This window comes from Dendrobates tinctorius, unplaced genomic scaffold, assembly GCF_039654945.1.
Source record: "Dendrobates tinctorius isolate UK_male_01 unplaced genomic scaffold, ASM3965494v1 ptg000019l, whole genome shotgun sequence".
Classification (NCBI taxonomy): Eukaryota; Metazoa; Chordata; class Amphibia; order Anura; family Dendrobatidae; genus Dendrobates; species Dendrobates tinctorius.
Window position 1 is genome coordinate 84,512,552 of NW_027361687.1, and position 19,806 is coordinate 84,532,357.

The 19,806-nt window shown below is 45.5% G+C and overlaps 1 protein-coding gene across 1 annotated transcript in view; it reads left to right on the forward strand.

The window, feature by feature from the left end:
* The window catches only part of LOC141082670 (vomeronasal type-2 receptor 26-like), a 197,404-nt gene that overhangs the window by 80,170 nt on the left and 97,428 nt on the right, over positions 1–19,806 (forward strand). The window contains exon 8 of the mRNA XM_073566619.1: positions 2,845–3,060. Coding sequence (XP_073422720.1) covers positions 2,845–3,060 — 216 coding nt within the window. The remainder of the gene's footprint in view (positions 1–2,844; positions 3,061–19,806) is intronic.

The following is a 19,806-nucleotide window of genomic DNA, read 5'->3' on the forward strand; positions in this document are numbered from 1 at the left end:
TGATAATTGCTTCACCTGTGCAATACAAAGGAAATCCTGAAAACATGATCTGTTGGTGGGCCTTGAGGACTGGAGTTGGGGAACCCTGCTTTAAAAGATGCATTGCTCTAAATAAATTTGGGCTGCTGTCTGCTAGAATCAGAAATCTACTCCAGCTATGAGGTAGAGTAGACTTCTGCTATAATTTAAGTAATTCTGTGGCAATTAACCAAACTGAATATGTCTGGAAGTGCTCGGTATGTTTCATCTTACCAAACACCACCGTTTCTTAGGCTGTGTGCACACGCTGCGGATTTTGCTGCGGTTCCGCAGCGGTTTTGGCCGCTGCGGACCCGCAGCAGTTTTTGCTGCGGTGTACAGTACCATGATTCCCTATGGGAATCAAAAACCGCAGTGCAGACGGTGCGGAATTTTCCGCGCGGATTATCTGCGGTTTTCAATCCGCAGAAAGAATTGACATGTCAATTCTTTCTGCGGATTCTCCTGCGGTTTGCCATCTCCTCCATTGAGGAGATGAAAAACCGCAGGGCAAAACCGCAGAGCAATCCGCAGGTAAAACCGCAGGTATTTTGACCTGCGGTTTCACCTGCGGATTTTACAAAATCCGCGCGGATGAATCCGCACCTAATCCGCAGCGTGTGCACACAGCCTTAGATACAGCAAGTGGCAAAGATGGAGTAAAAACTTCAAAAGTCAGAAAACTTTGTGCAACCAACTATTGTGCAAAATATGCAACTTTTGTATGCCAGAAACTAGAATAGACATAATGAATCCTCCTGCCTATGTTCTACTATAATACATTATTTCCTGGTGGCCACTAAGCTGGCACAAAACCTGATGAAAATGGTCTCTTGCAGATAACTTATGGTGCCCTTAATTCTATACTTAGTAAGACCTTTCCATTACTGTACCAGACTGTTCCAAGTGAATTATCTCAGGTCCATGCGGTTATTCAACTTCTGCTCTACTTTGGTTGGACTTGGGTTGGAATTATTATGACCGAGGATGAGAGCAGCCAACAAGCCATCATGGAACTTAGAAAGCAAATGGAGAATCATGGAATTTGTGTTGACTTCATAGCCATTATTTCCATGGATAGTAAATGTAATAGAGACAAGTCTTTAAAAGCAGTTAAAAAAATTGCAAAATCTTCAGTTAACGTCATCCTTTTTTACGGAACAGAAATCCCATTTATTGGCTTTCTGGAAAGTTGTGCCATAAATATTACAGGAAAAGTGTGGATAACAGCAACAGAAATGGAAGGCACTATTGAAAATGTATTTCTGAAATATAATCAGAATCTTAATGGTTCCTTAGCAATTACAATACACAAAGGGAAAATTCCAGGATTTTGGAAATTTTTGTTTCAGGCTACAATTTATAATATGCCAGATAATATTTTTATAAATCAATTTTGGCAGTTCAGCCTTGGATGTTATGATTTTTCTGGAAAATTGAGACCTGAGCAAATTTGTGTAAATAATACAATGTGGAAAGAGCTCATTTCAAATGATACACAATTTTATCGACAGTCATACACGATTTACAACGCTATTTATTTACTTTCAGAGGCGTTACATCACATGCACCAAGCTAAACTACTTTTCGAGCAGTCATCCTTACATTTAAAGGATAAAGTAAAATACAGAGTTAGTAATACTTCTTGACATATCTAAATAAATATATTTATTTATTTATATATAAAATAAACCTTAATACCATTTTTTTAATATTTTTTTTTGGGTAGAGGGGGGTAGGGAGGTCACAAATTTGTGACATTTATATGAAAAGAAAAAAATAGGAACTTACATGCCATTTAAGGGATCCTATACAGGTGAAATGGAGGCAAACCTTTAATTGATTTTCAATTATGGGTTTAAAGAGGTCCCCATTGCCCCCAGACCACCAGCATGTGCTTGTTCTTAAGGTAACAACCTGCCTAACATACTTTTTGCTTTTTGTACTGTAGATCTGGTTTCAGTAAATGGCAAAAAAGAATGTTAAAAATCTTTTTACAATCTCCTAATTACTTTCAGACTAGTCAAGGGGGCATTGGTTTCCTCAGTCTAGTCATTTCAGTCATTTTTTGATTGGGATTCCAGCTCATCAGTCTTGCAGTAGAATCCTAATATAGGTGCACAGGCACATGAGCTTCTCAGATGGTAACAGTGAAAAGATATCTGGAACTAAAATCTTCATATTTATTTCAGGAACATAAGCATAGATAGCTGAGGTCAGTCAGAAAAGCCAACACTTTGCAACCAAAAGGTCTTAATCATGGTTGAGATCTTCTGGTCAAAACACATTGGTTTTTCTGATTAATCTGTCCTGTCTATATTTGTTACTGAAGTGCTGACTCACCCCTGCGGGCATGATAACTTGATTTGCAAGGGCTGGCATCACCGACAGCTCCCTAACAGTCTCATGAATGCACAACTTTCATTTAATCAAAACGTGCAGTGAAGATCGGCTCACATTACCTTCACTGAGTACTGACATGAAATGATGACAGGTGAGGACCTGAGTGAGACTTGCGGAGAGCCGGCGGTAACACCTACTGTTGAAAATCATGTTAAATCACTTTCATACAGAACAAATATTGCCATGCATACTGTACCTAGAATATATTCCAAACATGGTACTCACGCCACTCACACATACAGTAGGACACATACGGGATGCCATACCTCCTGACTTTTAATAAATGGATAAAATCAATGCCTGATTTGGCACACTGCTGCTTTTTTGTCATAAAATACACCTAACCACACCCAATTTAGAGTAATGAGATTAATAGTATTATTCATTGCCTCTACTCACTCATATTCTATCTTTCATTTTTAGCTAAACTATTATTTAAGAACTTTAAGTGTAAAAGGTCCATCTGGCACAGATATTTTCGACCGAGGATATGTTAAAGGAAACTTTGACATTTTAAACTTCATTGCAAGTTCAAATAAGAGAATAAAAAATGTTTTGGTTGGTTCTTGGTTCTCATCTGCTCATAAACAGCTTCAGATAAATGAAAGTGCAATTGTGTGGAATCCACATTTCAAAGAGGTAGGGAGTATCAAATTGTATCACATCCAGATATGTTCTAGTGTAGATCTTTATTCTCCACACCTAGCCTCTGCAGACAATGTTTGCCTTTATATTTGCATTTGCATTTTTCCCTTTCCTTCTTCCAAGAGCCATAACTTTATTTGTGCGCTGACATAGCGGTATCAGGAATTGATTTTTGAGGGATCAGTTGACACCATACTTTTTACAATACAATCTGCCAAAAGCCAGGAAAAATCCAAGTGAGATAAAATAATGAAAATAATGCAATCCCACCATTGTTTATTGGCCAAAACCAGCCCCCCAAGCTGCTATGACAACTCTGCAAGCACTCTGTTTAACCCCTTTTACAACCAATGATGGACATAGCTGGTCATAAGTGGGTGTCAGTTCCCGCACCATGCCCATCGTGACATTGAACTGTAACTGCATGTAAGCACACAGATTTCAGTGCTGACAGCTGTCACTGACAGCTGAGAGGAGCAGGAACAGGTGCAGAGTCCCATATTGTCGGTTGCCACACCCAAATCTGACCGATCGCCGCATAATCGTGCAAGAGATGCTGAAATATCAGCACCACCTGCCCAATCAGTGCAGGAGCTCAGCGCTGTCAATGGCTAAACTCCTGCACTAAACAGCTATCTGCGGTGTCAGTCCTGCCCGTGGCAGTTAATCTCCTAAATGTTATGATTGAGTGTAATCTCAACATACAGGAGGCAGGCAGTGGGACGGGAGCTCTCTCTGTCTTCAGATTGGTGCCCCCCCACAACATTATTGCAGGTGCCTGATCATTGCCATGGAAACCCAAAGTCAGATGCCTCATCTATCTGTGCGCTACAAATTGTGGCATTTCAGGCCTCCATTCCACTGTATTTGTTGTCTGTTGCCCTAGTTCTATAGACTATTTTGGGGTAAAATATAAAAAAATACAGGCCACATATTGAACAGTGTGATATCTCCGTCTGACTCCTCCTCTATATGTGGGATAAAAATAGTGGCATTTAAGACCTCCATTCAACTGTTTTGGCTGTCTGTTACCCTAGTTCTTGAAACTATGTTCCTGTAAAAAAAAAAATATATATATATAGGCCACATATTGAAAATTGGCATTTGAGGACTCAGTTCAACTGTTTTTGCTGTGTCTTACCCTAATTCTATACACTATTTTTCTTTAGAAAAAGCAAAACTACAGGCCACATATTGAACAGAGTGGTATCTCCATCAGGTGCTTGGTCTATCTGTGGGGTACAAATTGTTGCATATCAGGCCTTCATTCACCTTTTTTTTCTGTTGTCATGATCTAGGTTTTGAGTCCTGTCTTTCCATGTTCCTGGTCTTGTCATTTTAGGAGTTAGCTTTTCTCAGCCTCAGTCTGGTCTCAGTTTTGCTATTTAGCTCCGCTGCATCCAGCAGGCGGTGTCAGCTATAGTTCTGACTTCGGCATGTGTATCTGACTCTGGTATATCCTGATTTGTCCTGCTGTGATCCCTGACTTGCCCCGTATCTGTTTAATCCCGCTGTCTGTCCGGACCCTGGTTTTGACTTGGCTTGCATTTGGACAGGCTTCTGTCTTTCGGCTTCTGACATTTACTGATCCCCTGGCATGTTTCAGACCACTTGTATCGCTGTGACCTCTGGTACTTCTGCTCCTGGCTGTTTCTGACTTGGGTTGTCTGACCACTCTTTTGCCACCTGGTGGCACTTGTGCTGCTGCTCAGTGTTGCTACACTGTGTGATCAACCTCTCTTCCCTCATCAGCGCGCCCTGCTGGAGATTCTTCTATACTGCACTGCAGTAGCATGACATTATAGCTGACCTATACATTTAAAGGGGATTTTGCATTTTTTTTCTCTGATCATGGATCAGCTTTGTAACCTGGCCGATCAGATGTCCAATCTGTCTCAAATGATGCAAGATTTCTCAGTGGAACATAGGACTCTTGCCTCCTCTTACCACCAACTCCAGCGGGAGCTTACTCAGACTGTTAAATCTTATCAGGGTTCCATGACTAATTCAGCTGTTAGGCAATCTAACCCTACTGATGTGATCTTACACTCTCCTGAACCTATGGTCAGGTACCCTGATACTTTCTCTGGAGAGAAGGATAGGATTCTTTCATTCAGAGGAAGTTGTAAGCTTTTTTCTCCCCTTAGACCCAGATCCTCTGGAGATGAGAGTCAACGGGTGAGGATAATTATTTCAGTACTCCGGGGGGGGGGGGGGGGGCTCTAACCTGGGTTTTTTCTTTACCTGCTTCTGCCCCTGAATGTACGTCTGTGGAAAGGTTCTTTGAGGCTATAGGACTGTTTTATAGTGAACCAGACCGGGTCAAGGTAGCAGAGGACATGATCATGGGTCATAGAATCATAGAATCGTAGAGTTGGAAGGGACCTCCTGGGCCATCTGGTCCAACCCCCTGCTCAAAGCAGGATTCGCTAAATCATCCCAGTCAGATGTCTGTCCAGCCTCTGTTTGAAGACTTCCATTGAAGGAGAACTCACCACTTCTCGTGGCAGCCTGTTCCACTCATTGATCACTCTAACTGTCAAAAAGTTTTTTCTAATATCTAATCTGTGGCTCCTCCCATTCAGTTTCACCCCATTGCTTCTAGTCTTTCCTTGTGCAAATGAGAACAAAGTTGATCCTTCTACAATGTGACAGCCCTTTAGATATTTGTAGACAGCCATTAAGTCTCCTCTCAGTCTTCTCTCTTGCAAACTAAACATTCCCAAATCCTGCAACCTTTCCTCATAAGACAGGGTTTGCAGACCGGTCACCATTCTGGTCGCTCTTTTCTGAACTTGCTCTAGTTTGTTGATGTCTTTTTTAAAATGTGGTGCCCAAAACTGGACACAATATTCCAGATGAGGTCTGACCAAAGAGGAGTAGAGGGAAATAATGACTTCACGTGATCTAGACTGTATGCTTCTGTTAATACATCCTAGAATTGCATTTGCCTTTTTTGCTGCTGCATCACACTGTTGACTCATATTCAGTCTGTGATCTATTAGTATACCCAAGTCTTTTTCACATGTGCTGTCACTTAGCCCTATTCCTCCCATTCTATATATGCTTTTTTCATTTTTATTGCCCAGATGTAGTACTTTGCATTTCTCCCTGTTAAAAACCATTCTGTTAGTTGCTGCCCACTTCTCCAGTTTATTTAAATCTTTTTGAATCCTCTCTCTCTCTTCTCTAGTATTAGCTATTCCTCCTAGCTTTGTGTCATCAGCAAATTTAATCAGTTTACCCTCAATTCCTTCATCTAAATCGTTGATAAAGATGTTGAACAATACAGGGCCCAGGACAGAGCCCTGTGGTACCCCACTTGAGACATTCTTCCAACTGGATGTGCAGCCATTTACGACCACTCTTTGGGTCCGATCACTAAGCCAGTTATGAATCCACCTAACAGCTGCCTTGTCCATTCCATACTTAGCCATTTTTTCAATAAGGATTGTATGAGAGACTTTGTCAAATGCTTTGCTGAAGTCAAGATATACTATATCTACAGCATTTCCTTGATCCACCCAATCAGTAATACCATCATAGAAGGAAATTAAATTAGTCTGACATGACTTATTAGTTACAAACCCATGCTGACTCTGCTTAATCAATTCATTCTTATCCAGGTATTGACATACATGTTGTTTAATAATTTGTTCAAAGATCTTTCCTGGTATAGAAGTCAGACTCACCGGCCTATAGTTGCCTGGGTCCACCTTCTTCCCCTTTTTGAAGATAGGAACAACATTTGCTCTTCTCCAGTCTTCTGGCACTTCTCCTGTTCTCCAAGAATTTTCAAAGATTATGGAGAGGGGTTCAAAAATTTCTTCTGCTATCTCCTTCAGTACTCTGGGGTGTAATTCATCTGGACCTGGAGACTTGAATTCATTTAGGTTAGCTAAGTGTTTCCTCACTATCTTTCTGTTTATAGATATCCTGGATTCTTCCCAGAGTAAACTCACTGCTGAATGGTATTGTTCTGAGTTTAGACTGTGGTCTACTGAATTGTCTTGGGATGACTCTGCTTTGAGATGCCAGTTCAGGAGAAGACTTTATGATCATCTCAAGGTCACGCTGGTCCTCCATCCGACACACAGTTCCCTGGAGGAGGCCATGACCCAGGCCATTCATGTGTACCAGAGGTTATGAGAGAGAGGAATTATCCAGCGTGAGATTCTTGCATTGCCTACCAAGTCTGAGGTGATGCCATTCACGGAGACTATCGAGGTTGGTGCCACCAACTTCAAGGAGAATGAGAGGAGGCGTCGATGTGATGGGAAATTATGTTTTTATCATGGAGATCCAGGACATTGGAAGAAGGAATGCCCCTCTTGTCCGCCGAGTAACATGCTGCCGAGTCTGGGTGATTGTCGAGGAGGTCACCCAGATTCTCAGGTATCATTTTCATAATTTCAAAAAGTTTTGTTAGAGGTGGAACTGTGTTATGGAGGTGGCTTCGCATCCAGTTCGGCTTTTGTGGGCAGTGGATCTTCCATGAACTTCATTGACTCTAGTCTGGTGTCCAAGTTAAAGTTAGGGACAGTTAGGTTAAAGGCTCCCATCCATATCATTGCCATTGATAAGACACCATTGGCTCAAAATGTTATTAAGTTTGTCTCTGAGGAATTCCTCCTCAAGGTGGGTTCCTTGCACCAGTAACAAATTTCATGTTATGTTATGAATAATCTTCCTGTTGGACTGGTGTTAGGGTTCTCCTGGTTACAGAGGCATAATCCTGTTATAGACTGGGGATCTCGTGATATTGTTAAATGGGTCCTAATTGTTCCAATGGTTGTCTTTCTGCTGTTTTTGTGTCTGCCATCAGTCTGGAGGGTATTTAGGAGTACCTGAAGGAATTTGGGGACGTGTTCTTCGAAAAAGTGGCTGAGGTCTTGCCAACACATCGTTCTTATGATTGTACCACCAATCTTTTGCCGGGTTTTAAATTGCCTAAAGCCCGTTTGTACAATCTTTCTGGCATTCTTTTTTGTCAAGAAAAAAGATGCTGGTTTAAGCCCATGCCTCAATTTCCAGGAACTAAATAAAATTACCGTTAGAAATGCCTACCCACTCCCACTCATTCCTGATCTCTATAACCAATTGTCTGGGGCTAAGTGGTTTTCCAAACTTGATCTCAGCTTAGCATATAACCCTATCTTCATTTGGGAAGGGGATATGTGGAAAACAGCATTTCTTACTTCCGAGGGTCAGTTGGAAAATTTCAGAACTTCACAAGTGATGTTTTTTCTGATTTTATCTGGTGCTTTTTTGGTAGTATACCTGGATGATATCCTTGTTTTCTCATCTGACAAGGAATCCCACATTGGTCAGATACGTGCTGTTCTTCACAGGTTATGAGGATATTCTCTGTAAGCTAAACCCGAGAAATGTTTGTTTTGTGTCCAGGAGCTTTCTTTTCTGGGGATCATCCTTTCTGCCAATGAGTTTCGGATAGATCCCGGAAAGGTACAGTCCATTGTTGATTCGGTGCAACCCAGAGACCTTAAGGGTCTGCAGTGTTTTCTGGGTTTTGCCAATTATTCTCGAAAATTGATCAAGGGGTTTTCTCAGGTGGTCAAGCCTCACTCACAGGGGGCTGATCACCCTTGGCGGTTGAAGCATTTACTACTTTAAAGAAGTGTTTTATATCTGCTCCTGTATTGGTTCAGCTTGATCCATCAGAACAACTCATTGTAGAGGTGGACTCATCGGAGGTGGGAGTGGTGGCGGTGTTGTCCCAGGGACCCATTACTTTGACCAATTTAAGACCATGTGCCTTTTCTCCAGGAAGTTTTCTTCTGCAGAGAGGAAAAATGATGTTGGTAACCAGGAGTTATTGTCCATAAAATTGGCTTTTGAAGAATGGAGGCATTTTTTGGAGGGGGCAGTTCATCAGATCACAGTGATTACGGACCACCAGAACTTGTCTTACATTGAATCTGCCAAGCGGTTAACTCCTAGACGGGATAGGTGGTCACTTTTTTTTCTTGTTTCATTTTTCTATTACTTTTCTGTGACATCGGCGGCCGTGCCCGCCGATGCCCCTTCAGCGGCGGTGCCCGCCGCAGCGTTTCCTCACCTGCGCGCTCCGGTCCTCGCGCACTCCCGCTCTGCCATCCGCCCTGCTGCGGGTACCCGCGCCGGCCTTAGGTCGCGGGCGCGCGTTCCCCCGCTCTCTTCCGCTAGTGGGGGGCGTCGCTGAGGGCGTCCTCCCTATATGGAGGGCGCCTGGTGATTGTGTGGCTACCCTGCACACTCCGGCCGCATATCTTCTCTATAGTAACCCAGCCTGCCCTTTTGTCTAGTGCTACCTTCCTCTGCCTGCCTTCTGTCCTGCCCTGTTTCCCTCGGCCAGCCTTGTGCCCTGCTCCGCTCCCTTCTGCCTGTCTCTGCCTTGTCCCTTCTGCTCCGATTCTCCCTCCTGTGGTCTTCTGCCTAGTGCCCTCCGTTATTCCCTCCTGGTACTCTGGTTCCCGTCCTGCCTTGTCCTTCGAGCCGTCCCTCTTGGTACCGGCTGTCGCGGTTCTGCCCCCTGCGGTCCTGCCCCTAACGATCCCTGTATAGGGGTCGGTCTCCACCTGGTGTGCTCGGCCCAGGGGCTCCAGATCCACGGCCGAGAGGGTCCACTCTTGAACGTATTTAGCCTGAAACATCACATTTTAGGCCTGGTTCCAAGATTGTCATGGCCTTATCTCGCAGTTTTGATTTGATATCACCCCCCAAACTTCCTTCCTCCATTCTTCAGCACGGTATGGTTGTTACTGGGGTATCCTCTGAATTAGAGTGTGAAATTCAGAGGCTCAGTCTCTTGCTCCTCCATCTTTGCCTGATAATAAGCTCTATGTCCCGGTTCAGTACCTGTTGAGGGTTCCCCGGTAGCCCCACGATTCTGCTCTCAGTGGGCACCCAGGGATCTTGGCCACCCAGAAAGCCATTGCTAGGCTGTTTTGTTGGACCTCCATGACCTCTGATGTCGCTAGGCTTGTGTGTGCTTGTGATACGTGTGCCCGTGCTAAGAGCTCCCATAACCGGCCAGCCGTGAAATTGGTGCCATTGCCAATTCCAGTTAGACCTTGAACTCATGTGTCCATGGACTTTGTCACTGATCTCCCTCCTTCCAATGGCAAAACTGTGGTTTGGGTAGTGGTTGACAGATTCAGTAAACAGGCACATTTTGTACCTTTGACAGGGTTGCCTAATGCAGAAACACTATCTAAATTGTTTGTTGAGCACGTTGTATGGCTGAATGGTGTGCCTTTGAGTGTGGTTTCTGATAGAGGGTACAATTTGTGTCCAAATTCTGTAGGGCATTTTGCAAAAGATTCGGTATTTGCTTGACCTTCTCTGCCTACCATCCCAAGACCAACGGTCAGACGGAGAGGACCAATCAGTCACTTGAATAGTTTTTGTGGTGTCTTGCTACATCTCAGTGTCACGGGGGCTTAGTTCAACTAAGGCTGAAATACCCGGGGCCCCTGTGGTGTCCCTTTTACTAGGGGAAACCCTGTCTGACCCTCAACCCAGGGTTTTTGCTGAAGGTGCAAATGCCTGAGCCTCCGACCTTTCCTTATCTCCTGCTCAGCCCTGCACTTAACCCTCCACCCTCCACCCAGTGAGGAGTCACACCACCAAAGCTCCCACACAAATAATGACAGACAGGGAGAACTTAAACTGCACTGCGCCGCACACACACAGGAATAAACAGTAATGTGAACAGGGCACAACTAAACACAAATATGGGAAGGAGAAAGGATAACGACGGATCATACGACACCAGATATGAATCTCTCTCTCTTGAACACCTCCACTCCAGACCGGAACCACTTGGTATGAAACACAAGCTATAATCGGCGACGCCCATATGCCAGTATGACTATTTAAAGACCGTGGGCGTGACTAACCTTCCAACCTGGTCTCCAGCAGGATTAACCCCCGAGAGCCTGAAGATCAAACCGGCGCCACTGAGGCTATAGTGGCTGGAGGTGGAACTACCTCTGCCTGCCGGATGCTGTGGTGTGAACAGCGTCCGACATGACAGTACCCCGTCTTCTACGAGGGACCCCAGGGCCCTCAAGACTCATAGGACCCGGCTTGTCCGGATGACGACGGTGAAAAGAACTGACCAGCCGATCCGCATGTATGTCTGAGGCTGGAACCCAAGACCTCTCCTCTGGACCATACCCCCGCCAGTGCACCAAATACTGAAGAGTACGGCGTACTACTCGAGAGTCCACCACCTTGGCGACCTCGAACTCTAACTCGCCATCCACCATGACTGGAGGTGGCATCGGCGTCGTGTCCACCAAGCCTACCACCTTTTTCAATAAAGCCCTGTGAAAAACGTTATGTATTCTGTACACCGCAGGAAGTTCCAACCGATAAGCCACTGGGTTAATGATGGCAGAAATCCTAAAAGGCCCAATAAACCTTGGACCCAGTTTTAAAGATGGGATTTTGAGTTTTATGTTCTTCGTAGCTAACCACACCCATTCACCCACACACAGGTCCGGACCTGGCACGCTTCTACTGTCAGCCACCCATTTGTACCTGGCACTCATGCTCAACAAATGCTGTTTCACCCGCCTCCAGACTGATGACAATTGGGCTCCTAGCTGATCCTCCTCCGGGACACCCCCGGAGTCACCCTGACGTAAGGTACAAAACTGAGGATGTTGACCGTACACACAAAAGAATGGAGACTCTCCTGATGACTCTTGGCGGTGATTATTTAATGCGAATTCGGCCAGAGGAAGGAAAGTAGACCACTCCTCCTGGTTGTCGGACACAAAGCATCGTAAATACTGTTCTAGATTTTGGTTCATGCGCTCAGTTTGTCCATTAGACTGTGGATGAAACGCCGATGAATGTGACAACTTGATCCCCAACCTAGAGCAAAAAGCTTTCCAAAACCTCGCCACAAATTGCGTACCCCTATCAGATACTATGTCAGACGGTACTCCGTGGAGTCTGACCACCTCCTTCACAAATACCTGAGCCAACGTCTTAGCATTGGGCAAAGAGGACAACGCCACAAAATGCGCCATCTTTGAAAAACGGTCAACCACCACCAGGATGACCGTGTTCCCTGCCGAGGCTGGCAAGTCAGTGATAAAATCCATGGAGATTTCTGTCCATGGCCTATTGGGTACCCCCAGAGGCTGTAGCGTGCCAGCAGGACGGGTTCGGGGTGACTTAGCCCTAGCGCACGTGATGCAAGCTGCCACGTACGAGACCACATCCTGCCGGATTTTGGGCCACCAGAAATGACGCGATACCAGCTCTAAGGTGCCCTTCACCCCTGGGTGACCAGCCAGTACCGAATCGTGGTGTTCCTTCAACACCTTAGGCCGAAGATGCAGGGGTACAAATGATTTGTTGGCGGGAAGTCCTGGTGGTACCTCCTCTTGGGCCTCGGCAATCTCCGCCTCTACCTCAGTCGTGAGAGCCGAGACCACTACCCCTTTCTGGACGATGGGTACCGGCTCTTCCCGAGGTTCTCCCCCCGGAAAACACCTAGACAAAGCATCCGCCTTGGTGTTTTTAGCCCCGGGACGGTACGTCACAAGAAAATTGAAACGAGTAAAAAACAATGCCCAGCGAGCCTGCCTAGGAGACAGACGCTTGGCCGACTCCAGGTAGAGCAGATTCTTATGGTCGGTGATAACTGTGACCTGGTGAGCCGCCCCCTCCAAGAAGTGTCGCCATTCCTCAAAAGCCAGTTTGATGGCCAACAACTCCCTGTTGCCGATATCATAATTCCGTTCGGCCGGCGACAGCTTCTTGGAGAAGTAGGCACATGGATGCATCTCGCTCAAGGACGAGCCTTGAGACAGTACTGCCCCCACTCCCACCTCCGACGCATCAACCTCTACCACAAAAGGTTTAGACACGTCTGGTTGCACCAGAATGGGGGCTGAAGCAAAACTATTCTTCAGACGCTCAAATGCACGTATAGCCACCTCAGGCCAGTTCGCCAGATCGGCACCCTTCTTTGTCATGTCCGTGAGCGGTTTGGCGACAGTCGAAAAGTGTTTTATAAATTTCCTATAATAATTCGCAAAACCAAGGAACCGCTGGAGTGCTTTCAGACTCTCCGGCCTCTCCCATTGCAACACCGCTTGCACCTTAGCGGTGTCCATTTTAAAACCGGCTGCGGACACAATATATCCCAAAAAGGGCAACTCCTGGACAAAAAATAAACATTTTTCCAGCTTAGCATAGAGCTGGTTCTCCCGGAGCAACTGTCACACCTGCCTAACATGCTCCAAATGAGTGTCCCGATCGCTAGAATAAATGAGGATATTATCCAGGTATACAATCACAAATCTCCCCAGGACATGAGCAAATACATCATTAATAAAATGTTGGAATACGGCAGGCGCGGTGGTCAACCCAAACGGCATAACCAGACTCTCAAAATGACCCTCAGGAGTGTTAAACGCCGTCTTCCACTCATCCCCCTGACGGACCCTTATGAGGTTATACGCCCCCCTGAGGTCCAGCTTGGAAAACCATTTCGCCCCAGCTACCTGGTTGAACAAATCCGGGATCAACGGCATTGGGTAGGGATCACGGATAGTAATCTGGTTTAACTCTCGGAAATCCAGACACGGGCGTAACCCCCCATCTTTCTTCTTAATGAAGAAAAACCCCGCGGCTACAGGCGAGGACGAAGGCCGGATGTGACCTTTGCTCAGACTCTCCGCGATGTAGTCTTTCAGAGCTTGTCTCTCAGGACCAGAAATATTAAACATCCTGGCCTTAGGTAATTTGGCCCCGGGTTTTAACCTAATAGCACAGTCATAGGCTCTATGTGGAGGCAGTTCTGAGCAACCCTTCTCAGAGAAAACATCCGCGAAATCCTGCAAAGCCTCCGGCAGGCTGGGCGTCACGGCGGACACACATGTGGCCAAGCAATTGTCTTGGCAGAAACCACTCCATTGTACTATGTCCTGAGTTTTCCAATCAATTACCGGGTTGTGCCTGGACAGCCATGGAAAACCCAGGACCATTTGAGCTGGGAGATTACGGAGGACCCTACATGTAACCGACTCAGAATGTAGGACCCCAATGTGGAGTTTCACCTCTGCCACAAACTCAGTAATCTCCCCTTGAGGGAGGGGAACAGCATTAATGGTCACCACCTGTATGGGGTGAGGAAGTTTTTCGATCTTAAACCCGGCAGTGTGTGCAAACTCCTCATCTATGAGATTGGTGGCGGAACCGCTATCCACAAACACTGATATAGGTAGCTCTCTGCCGGCGATAATAACCTTGGCAGGGAGCATACATTGAGATACCATCATGGAGGATATGCATACGCTCAGTTGGGTCTCCTCCATACCCTCTGAGCTTAACAGTTTTCCGCCGGTGTGACCCTCTTAGGTAGTACCGGGCAAACGTTAACATAATGACCTCCTTTACCACAGTAGAAACATGCTCCGGGCTTCCAGAATCCCGGAGCGCGAGGCTGAACCTGTGCCACGCCAGCAATCTGCATAGGTTCAGGGGACTCATCTACTTCAACCACACCTGCACCTCTGTTTTCCCCCAGAGGTAGCGTCTCCTGTGCCCCCTGACGAAAACGGCGATCAATACATATCACCAAACTCATGGCAGACTCCAATGATGCCGGAGTCTCATACATCAGGAGGGCTTGTTTCACCCTCCCTGATACCCCATGAATAAACTGGCTCCGCAGTGCTGGGTCATTCCACTGTGTGTCTACAGCCCAGCGGCGAAATTCCGAACAATAGTCTTCTGCCAAGCGCTCCCCCTGGCGGAGGGCGCGGATTTTAGATTCCGCTAGAGCCAGTCGGTCAGGGTCATCGTAAATGAGCCCGAGGGCAGAAAAAACATTATCGACCGAATGAAATGTAGCAGAGTCAGCTGGTAAGGAAAATGCCCATGCTTGGGGGTCACCACTCAGTAATGACAACACCAGCCCTACTCGCTGGGCCTCATTACCTGAGGATATTGGCCGCATGCGGAAGTATAATTTGCAGGCCTCCCGAAATACGACAAATTTGCTGCGATCGCCTGAAAATCGTTCTGGCAGCGGAAACTTCGGCTCTGCACCGATACCTGCAGATGCCGTTTGCACCTTTGCTACTACCAGGCCCTGCTGCTGAACTGCGCTTTTCAACTCGGAGACCTGTAAGGACAGCGCCGCCAACTGGCGGGTTATGGAATCTAATGGATCCATTGACTCCTGAAAAAATGTGGGCCGATTATAATGTCACGGGGGCTTAGTTCAACTAAGGCTGAAATACCCGGGGCCCCTGTGGTGTCCCTTTTACTAGGGGAAACCCTGTCTGACCCTCAACCCAGGGTTTTTGCTGAAGGTGCAAATGCCTGAGCCTCCGACCTTTCCTTATCTCCTGCTCAGCCCTGCACTTAACCCTCCACCCTCCACCCAGTGAGGAGTCACACCACCAAAGCTCCCACACAAATAATGACAGACAGGGAGAACTTAAACTGCACTGCGCCGCACACACACAGGAATAAACAGTAATGTGAACAGGGCACAACTAAACACAAATATGGGAAGGAGAAAGGATAACGACGGATCATACGACACCAGATATGAATCTCTCTCTCTTGAACACCTCCACTCCAGACCGGAACCACTTGGTATGAAACACAAGCTATAATCGGCGACGCCCATATGCCAGTATGACTATTTAAAGACCGTGGGCGTGACTAACCTTCCAACCTGGTCTCCAGCAGGATTAACCCCCCGAGAGCCTGAAGATCAAACCGGCGCCACTGAGGCTATAGTGGCTGGAGGTGGAACTACCTCTGCCTGCCGGATGCTGTGGTGTGAACAGCGTCCGACATGACACTCAGCAGGATGATTGGTTTTAATTGGTATCCAAGAGGGTTCATTTTGACCCCCCCCTTTTTTCTGAGATGATGTGTACCGCTTTTTCAAAACCTACCTTGCTCTAAGTGCTGTCAGATACTATTTGCTTTTATATAGAGATGAGCGACTTTTCCTTTTTAGGGTCAAGTCGAGTTTCATGAAACCCGACTTTCACAAAAGTCGGGTCGAACGAAATCGGCCGACTATAGGGAAAAGTCGGAGGCCGACTGAAACACGAAACCCAATATAAGTCAATGGGGAAGCAAAGTCAGCAGGGAGTGGAGGACAGTAAACACACCTACAGTGCCCATTTCAATGCCAAAAACATCAATTCTTATTACTGAAGCTTGTCAACCTTAATTAACTTTATAATAATAGTTACGCACTGAAAACTGGGGGTTATTTGGCTAAAGTTGTGGGGGGTAGGGCTGGCTCCAGGTTTTCATGTGCCCTGGGCCAAATAGTGCCCCTTTAACACATACCACAACTCATGATGCTCCGATACGGCACAGAAATATAGGTATAGTACAATGAAAAATACTTCACTGCTTACGTGACATGACTGATATCTATTTTAAATTCTACAATAGCTCAAAAAAAGGACAGTATATTACTCCATACAGTATTATGGCCACCACATTGTGCGCCATACAGAATAATGAGCCCCATATATTTCTCCGTACAGAATAACTGGCCACATATAATGTTCCATACAGTATATGATGAGCTCCTCATAATGCTACAGTATATGATGGTCCCCATGGACGATGCTCCAGTGTGTTACGGGCCCAAATAATGCTCCACATAATGGGCTCCATTTCTAATGCTCCAGTGTATAATGTGCCCTGTAAATGCTGCTCCAGTGTCTGATGTCCCCAATCTTGAATTCTCCAGTATATGATGGACCTCATGTATGATGCTCCAGTGTCTTATGGGCCCAAATAATGCTCCATATGTAATGTGCACCATTTCTAATGCTCCAGTGTATAATGGGCCCCGTAAATGCTGCTCCAGTGTCTGATGTCTCCCTTTTGGAATGCTCCAGTATATGATGGGCCTCATGGATGATGCTCCAATGTCTTATGGGCCCTAATAATGCTCCATATATAATGGGCCCCATTTCTAATGCTCCAGTGTATCACGTGCCCCATAGATGCTGCTCCAGTGTTTGATCTGCCCCATTTGGAATGGTCCAATATATGATGGGCCTCATGGATAATGCTCCAGTGTCAGATGTCCCCCATTTGGAATGCTCCAGTATATGATGGGCCTCATGGATGATGCTCTAGTGTCAGATGTCCCCCATTTGGAATGCTCCAGTTTATGATGGACCCCATAGATGCTGCTCCAGTGTCTGATCTGCCCCATTTGGAATGCTCTAGTATATGATGGGCCTCATGGATGATGCTCCAGTGTCAGATGTCCCCCATTTGGAATGCTCCAGTATATGATGGCCTCATGGATGATGCTCCAGTGTCTGATCTGCCCCATTTAGAATGCTCCAGTATATGATGAGCCCCATGGATGATGCTCCAGTGTCTTATGGGCCCAAATAATGCTCCATATATAATGTGCACCATTTCTAATGCTCCAGAGTATAATGGGCACCATAAATGCTCCTCCAGTGTCTGATGTCTCCCATTTGGAAGGCTCCAGTATATGATGGACCCCATTTTCAATGAACCAGGTATGGTATGTGAAAGAGCTCCATGGAGTTATTTGAAGTGTGTGCTGCCGCATCCTTCACTTTTGATGTGGGTGAAGGACACAAGGAAAGGGGATGCTCCTGACCAGAAGTCTGCACTGACAACTCAGTGCTTGGATTTTTTAAACTTCAGAAGAGTAGGCGATAGAGCTGGAGGCTCTTTCAGCAATGTAAGCCAAAAAAAGTTACTGATACTCCGGCTTTAAAAGCAGTCTACCTACTCCCAGAAAAGGGAGCCTTACAGGCCTACCGGAGCTAGACCATGACGCAGGCTCAACACCTCCTGCCTTAGCTGCTCTTGTGCTTTTGGCACTACTAGCAGATGCACCACCTCCACCATCAGTACCAGGTGGCCCCCCACCCCGCAGCCTCTTCCACCATACTTCCTCATGTTTTGGAAAATGGACCAAAAATACCAGCAGATATATGGTACTGTATCAGAAGTGTACAGCTCTAGACAGTCTAGGAATAATAGTACATCTCCGTATATATTTCATGAGTCATACACAGACACTCACAGGCTCAGTATGGATTACATAATAAAATAAAAAGTTGAAAAAGGGTACAGTATCACCAGATACAAGGTATATATAGTATAGTGTAAACATTCTGAATCTCCGTTTATATTTCAGGAGGCAGACACAAATGCTCTCAGGCACCAGTATGGATTACACAAGAATATGAAAAGCTGTAAATGGTTAATGTAACATAAGCATACAGCTGTATACAGTGTTGGGGTAATCTTAAATCTCCAAATATATTTCCGGATTAACAGACAGATGTTCACAGGCTCTATATCGATTACACCTGAATCTAAATAGCAAAAAAGGTTACTGTATCAGAAGCGTACTGCTCTAAACAGTGTTGGTCAAATATGAAATCTCGGTATATATTTCCGGAGTCACCCACAGACTCAGTCTGGTTTTGACCATAATAAAAAATGTTGTTAAAAAGGTACTGGATAACAAGATAGCAAGTATGTCTATTATAGTGTACAATTAAAATCTCCATTTACATAGTCCCGTAGTCACTCTCAGACGCTTAACCAGTATGGATGTGACCGTAACACTAAATGTGTACCAAAGGTACTGTATAACAAGATACAAGCTGGATCGAGTATAGGGTAAAAATTGGTATCTCCGATTCAACGTCTATATACTTTAGAAGGCGGAAACCACGCTCACTCATTATGGATGATACCTTAACAAAAAATTTTGAACAAAGGTACTGTATCAGCACATACCTGGTGTATACAGTCTAGGGGTAATTGTAAATTTCCGTCCACACTTCCGGAGTCAGACACAGACACTCACCGACTCAGTATGTATTACACCAGAATTTAAAAAGTAGAAAAAAGGAAAGGTATTCGAGGCGTACACCAGTATACAGTGTTGTGGTACTTTTAAATCTTTTTATATATTTCAATCTGAGTAAGCCACTCCAGACTCTCCACTACTGCAAACTACATGGCTAAAAGTACAGACGGAAAGTCGAGTGTTTGCAGAAATGTGGGAATTACTCATCGCGGCAAAAACATGACGGTAGATGTTGCAGAGGAGATGCAGACCCTCACTTACTGTTTCTGTCGAGACAACGAAAACGGTTCTTTGTGAAGAAAGGATTGCATTATCGCAGTAGCGTGGATCACATCACCGTTACTCATCTCCATCAAATTGTGATCACAACGAGAGATGTACACATGGTCCTCAGTGCCTATCATGATGTGTCTGGGCATTTTGGAGGGAAAAAGATAGAAGCCACAGGCCGTAGGCGATTCTATTGGATTGACATGAGAGGAGACATTGAAAAATGGTGGCAGGAATGTCACACGTCTGTGACTATCACAACTGTGAAAGGTAATCATAAAGCACCACTGCATCCGCTTGTAAGTTGACGTCCATTTCAAATAGTAGCCATTGATCATCTGAAGGTAGAGGCCAGCAGGACAGGCCATAGCTACATCTTAACCATCTTCGATCAATACACCAAATTTCTAGTGGCTGTCCCTGTGAAGGAATTAACTGCCCAGTAGTGTTGAGCGATACCGTTCGATACCCAAAAATATTGTATCGAATGGTATCGCCGGTACGAAAAAAATATCGGGTATCGCCGATTTCGATACCGGAAGTCCCATTCAAGTCATTGGGACTTCCGGTATCGGAATTTAAAA